This window comes from Chlamydomonas reinhardtii, assembly GCF_000002595.2.
Source record: "Chlamydomonas reinhardtii strain CC-503 cw92 mt+ unplaced genomic scaffold scaffold_31, whole genome shotgun sequence".
Classification (NCBI taxonomy): domain Eukaryota; kingdom Viridiplantae; phylum Chlorophyta; class Chlorophyceae; order Chlamydomonadales; family Chlamydomonadaceae; genus Chlamydomonas; species Chlamydomonas reinhardtii.
In genome coordinates this window covers 2375-8158 of record NW_025061544.1, presented here as the reverse complement: position 1 = coordinate 8158, position 5784 = coordinate 2375, and the positions used below count along the sequence as shown (strand labels likewise).

At 54.8% G+C, this 5784-nt stretch overlaps 2 protein-coding genes across 2 annotated transcripts; both read left to right on the top strand.

The window, feature by feature from the left end:
- The first annotated feature begins 883 nt into the window (after positions 1 to 883).
- On the top strand, positions 884 to 3709 carry CHLRE_31g758347v5 (uncharacterized protein). Its single transcript, XM_043073007.1, has 2 exons — positions 884 to 1141; positions 1550 to 3709. The coding sequence occupies exon 2, from the start codon at positions 1586 to 1588 to the stop codon at positions 1865 to 1867; it is 282 nt and encodes a 93-aa protein (XP_042914064.1). The 5' UTR covers positions 884 to 1141; positions 1550 to 1585; the 3' UTR covers positions 1868 to 3709.
- On the top strand, positions 2664 to 3709 carry CHLRE_31g758397v5 (uncharacterized protein). The gene has a single exon (XM_043073008.1). The coding sequence runs from the start codon at positions 2693 to 2695 to the stop codon at positions 2894 to 2896; it is 204 nt and encodes a 67-aa protein (XP_042914063.1). The 5' UTR covers positions 2664 to 2692; the 3' UTR covers positions 2897 to 3709.
- Positions 3710 to 5784: the final 2075 nt, after the last annotated feature.

Genomic DNA, 5784 nt, shown 5'->3' with positions numbered 1-5784 from the left:
ATTCAAGGCCAAACAGGCTCAAGGCCCAAGAATGTAAGTTTTTGACTGAGAACTCGCATTGTATCAGCTCAAAACGTCTACAGCAGTGTTTTCCTGTCGCGGTCAACAACCATTCGTCTGCCCTGCCTGCGCTTTCGCACGGGGTCCTAATAGTTTGCAATTGCTTATGCATGCAAATATCTGCTTGCAATTCCCCGGCCGCCCTATTCTCATGTCAACCTTCGTCTCGGCATCGGTGCATGTGCTGCTGGCAATGGCGCTTTTGCGTTTTGGTGGTAAGTCAGATTTCGTGATGCAATCCACATGAAAAGGAGCACCAAGACATGTGTGCAGTGGGCAGCTCAACGGACAGGGCATGTATACAGCATGTGAGATACAGCATGTATCTCGGGGAAAGGCTTGTCACCATGCCTCTTGCAACGCCGGTGGTGCTGTGTATGCAGGTGATATGTGCGCAAACATGGAGGCGCATGTGTAGGGCCGAGGAGCGCGACGAGGTAGCCAAAGGGACCCAGGAGCAAGCAAAAAGGGTATGTGTACAGGGTTGAACAAGGGCAGGGGAGCCGCTGCTACATGACAAGGGCATGACAGGACATGCAACGGTGTCTGTAGACACCACAAAAGCGCAGCAGGCGGGGCACTGGGCAGCAGCGGGTGGTGGCGGCGTCCGAAATGGTGTTGGGCGTGCCCAAATTGACGCCTGGGCATGTCCGAAATGGGGATGGGTGCGTCCGAATCAACAGCTGGGCGTGTCCGAAATGGGGCTGGGCGCGTCCGAATTGCCATTCGGATGGCCGGTCTGGTCCGAACATTGCGTCCGAATCTTGGCATCCGACAAAAGTGTCCGAAATACTTGTAATTCGGATGCTATTCGGACCAGATTCGGACCGACTTCGGACCAGCTTCGGAGACAAAAACTTCGGACAGGGGTGGGGTCTTTCGGACAGGAACTCGGACCAGCTTCGGATGGTCTTTCGGACCAGGCTTCGGATCAGGTTTCGGACAGATCTTCGGACCAACTTCGGACCAGATTCGGATGAGCGGCTTTCCCCGAGTGATAGCGGGCACTGGCTTGGAGCAGCTTCGGCTGCATTTGGTGGCGACACGCTCTCCTGTGCCTGGACCGGGGCCGGCACCACAGGTATGCAATCTGCTGCAGCCCTACCAGCCCTATCTCCTGGCCAGGTGGTGTGCCATGCGGTGTGCCCTTCACCAGATATATGCAAGTGATATTTGCAAGTGTATTCTGTCATATCGGTCCTCTGTATCCCAACATTATCCCCACACCTCCTACCTTACAGGCCCACATTATGTGCACCTCAATATCCCACGCTGTACCAGCACTTGGTATGTTGCTTGTGATCTTTGCTATGTCGCTGTATGGCCTGTCCCTCATGCATGTGTGCATGTTGCTGCGGCTGCAGGAGGGAATCTCAGGGACATCCCGCCCGCGGCCCCTCTGAGTGCCCCACCTGGGATGGACGTTGCGCAAAGCCAGGTACGTTCAATTTCTCTTCACCCCTGAAACGTCTTCACGCTTTTTACACAGCACGCACAACTTACCGATGTACCACTACCATCTGGAATGTCTGCGCAAGCTGCTAGATTCTTTTCGCGTCCCAGGATTGGGAGCAAAGGGCTGCGTCCACAGCTAGAGCCCAACCGTGAAGATTATGGGCCCGGGGGATTCCCAGAGTCTCAGCCATTACATGCCCACGTCCGCAAGCCGTTCCCCTACCTGCCTCTGGGGGGCGCACTGCCGAAGTGCCCCAGCCCGGCGCGCCCCAGCCCAGCGTGCCCCAGCCCGGCGTGCCCCAGCCCGGCATGCCCCAGCCCGGCATGCCCCAGCCGGGAGTCCTCGGAGTGACGGGGATGTCGTCCATAGCCACCCATTTCTTTTCACACAAACTGAGCCGGGGACCCGAGGCAGCAGCCCACCAGGAGGGCGCAAGCTCAGGCCCATTGGGGCAAGCCAAAGGTATACTATGTGTGCAATGGCTACAATGGCATCAGCTATACATTGTTTTACTGACCTTCTGGTATGCAGGTACCGGCTCGCATGGCCCAACGGACAGTACTAGCAAGCTTGGGATGGGCGAGACAAAGCTTGGAGAGACTAAGCTTGAAGTTACAGGTACAAAGAGGCCATACACTAGATATGCCCCCAGCGCCAAGTAACCAACTTTTATGAATCTATTCTGTAGCCCGTGTACTGGTCGCTGTTGCTGCACGGTGTAAACATGGAAAAAATGCAGTATCAGCGGCCGACCAGGTTCAGGCATATCAACGAGAGGGGAATGCTGCATCCGACTCCGTGCCCTTGGGCACTTTGGCAAATGGGGCTTTGGCAAATGGGGACGCCGCTTACCCCTCCATTGGTGAGGACTTCTCGCAGGAGGTACACTGGGCCGCTCTGCTCCACCTTCTGCCGCATTATTTGGATATGATGGTGGGCTCATTCTCGGCCACGCCAAGGTCAGTTTAGTCGGTTGTGCAGTTGTGTGGGCTGGTTGGGGGGACTGCTGTAACTGCAGGCAAGGTGAGACAAGTCAAAGCTGCATGATCACAAACAAGTGCGGAATGCAGGTGGAATGCAAGTGTGCTGGATGCCCTTCTGGGGGGAGTCTGCGCTCAGGTATGCCTGTCATGGGGTTAGGTTAGCGGTTCGAGACTGACCAATCATTTTACTCAGATGACTCACGATTCTGATTCGGGACCAGCCCTGCTGGGCGTGGCAGCCAGCTATGACCGCTGCAATAGGGCAGACAGTAGCATGTTCAACCATTCTCAAATTGTGGAGCAGGAGCTGCATCCCAAACGCAACGAGGGCACCTCCAGCAAGCAGCCAGACGTGACTCAAACAGAGAAGTTGCGCATGCTGCTGCACGGCTTGTAAGTGCTCTTGTCTGTGGCCTTGCTGGGTTAGCATATCTAGCATATCTACTGAGCACCTGTAGCACCTGCAGGGGCAGTGAGGCATACCGGGTGACCACGTACCTGTGGGTGGCAAAATCTCCATCCTTAGTGCTGGAGGACGGCAGCTTGGTTCAGGACTGGGACAATGCACCGCCGGTTCATTCAATTGGGCTAGAATGGCTCCGCTCTATGCCAGATGAAGTGGTGATATGGTGCGCCTCTGTTTTTTTTGTTGGGTTGGGTTGGGGGCACATGCTAACCCTCTTCCACAGGTACTTGACATCGTTCAGGAATGTAGGGCCCAAAACGGCCGGGTGTATCAAGCTGTTGCAGCTAGGTCGACAGGTATTGCTTTTATGAGCTTTTGTGTGTGAGCCTCGGTTAACATCCTTAAGCAGGAGCTTCCGGTAGATGTCAACGTGCAACGGATCATGACCAGGCTTTCAGTCCTGAGCCCCAACCTTTCTCAGGACAAGGCCAACGAGGCCATGTCCGGGCTCTTGAATCATATGGGCTTGCTCGAGGAGGACTTGTATAACCTTCACAACCAACTCATAACGTTTGGCAAGGTAAGTGGGTAATCATACTAATCATACACCAACGCAAGGTCTTGACATTCATTCCCTGCAGGTTGTGTGCACGGAAAGAAAGCCTAGATGCCACATCTGCAGTCTCAACTCTGCGGGCATATGCAATTTCAAAGAAGTGCGGGACATTGAGGACATTGCGGGCCGGGCTGGGCTAGCTGGGCTAGCTGGGCAGGGGCAGGGGTCCGGGGTTGGAGTTTCCACTCCTGGGCACCCTGGGGCCCCGGGCCCGGGCCCAGGTACACCAGTCGTGGGTACGCCAGTCCCGGGTAAGCCACAGGTTAGGCGGGCCATGGCCACCACCATCACCCCATCACGTAGTGTAGCAGCAGCGGGTGTAGCAGCAGCTGCGCCGGCCGCTATGTTGGCTACACCCAAGCCAGCGTTGGCTACACCCAAGCCAACTATCATGGCATATCAGGCCCTTGAGGTTGGCCCTGACTTCTTGGAGCAGGTCACCAACGTTCCGTGGCCTCAGGTTGGTACTTGGCCTACTCACTATACTCACTCTACATTTCACATGTAAATATTGCGGTTGTCCTGCAGGTGCCCAGCATGGCTAAGAATGGTTACTTGCTCCTTGGCGTACAGCCTGCCGCGTCTTCTGGGAGCCCCAGCTCCTCAGTGGGTACTCCGATCCAGAGTAACTCTGATCCCAGCACTTGCTGACATCTCTGTACGCGCAGGTAGCACAGGGTGGAACCTGGAGCCCTATACACGTGATGGATTGGGCTGGCATCATCAAGCAAGGCCGTGCCCTTGCTGTGCATGACACGGCCCGAAGACGAGGGCCCAGCCAGGTGTCAGCAGTGGTGGTGGCCCCCATGGCGGTATTCACGGGGGGCCGTTTCCCATGGAATGGAACTTGGTGGCAGCCCAGACAAGGAGCTCTCGTTCTCCATACCCTAGTAAAGCCATTGATCATTAAAATGGAGAGCCTGACCAATCTGAAGACAGTGCAGTTTTGTGACGTGTATGTAGGTGAGTCGTGCTACCCGCACCTGATAATTAATGTATTTAACATGTAGGCATAACTCGCAGGAAAAGATGTGGCCTCCATTGCTGCCTCCTTGAGCACCGCTGCCCAGGTAAATGCACCCAAACACACCCTACACACACTACACACACATAGCACATACGCACACACGCACACTACTCACACTACTCACACATACATACGCACACATGCACACATGCACACACCAGCACTAACACTAACTAATATAGATACATACTGCTACACTACGCCCAACATACACCAACGAGCTCGGTTTGAATTTCTGAACAAGTGAAATAGGCGAACATAGGAGCTGTGCATGCCGCAGCAGAATATGGACGTTCTATTTAAAGCCCAAACGAGCAAGGGGACCACTGTGTGCAAAGCCTTTTGCCGATCCGTCAGTCCCTCGCTGCACCGTGACGGCAATTGTGTACCCACCAGAACGGCACCTTGCTCGGCGGCTGACACTCAGACTATCACAAACGGTGCTATCGTGGAGGGCAAGAAGCAGGGATCGCGACACATGCCAGCGAAGGCGGGACGCTGGACCAAAGGAATCAGGGGCTGGCTGATGCTGGTGCTGATAATACTAGGCACTTGCGACATTCTCGCCAAGCAGGGCAGGGAGCGGCAGGCAGGGCAGGGAGCGGCAAACAATGGACTCGACCTGGGAGCCTGCCCGGACGCAGCCTCACAGACAACTCCGGATGATCAAATACACCAAGAACGCAGCAGTGAATTTGAGAAACAAGGGCTCCAACACAAGAAAAATTCCCACACCTCGCCCAAGTTGGACAAGAAGTTTCAACCCCAAATTAGCCATTCATGCTCTCAATACTTAACACAACGTGCTAATAATACCACTGAGGAAAGGGGGACCCACAACAAAGATCCAGAAAACACCTCCACTCTGCACCGACAGGACTTAAAAACAAGCACACATACCCTTGGAAAACAATACAGTCGTATAGCTTTAACTGCCATCGGCAGTCAGAGGCTGCCTAGACTCCAACGGCTCGCCATTGCCCGCCACGTCGAGAGTACACTGCAAGTGGCCCACGAGGGCCTTCACAGTGTGACACGACTAGCCGGCACCACCAGCTGCAATACTGAGAGTATGTCGCGTCACGTTAAGCTTATAAGGGTGGTATTAAGTGATTCAATGAAGACCGCCAGGAGCGCCTGGATGGACAGCATGCGGTTTACTACTGAGATTGCGCTTGCTTGCGGAGAGAGTCTGATTGGGCCGTACCCAGTGGTTGTGTGTAAGGCTGAACATGA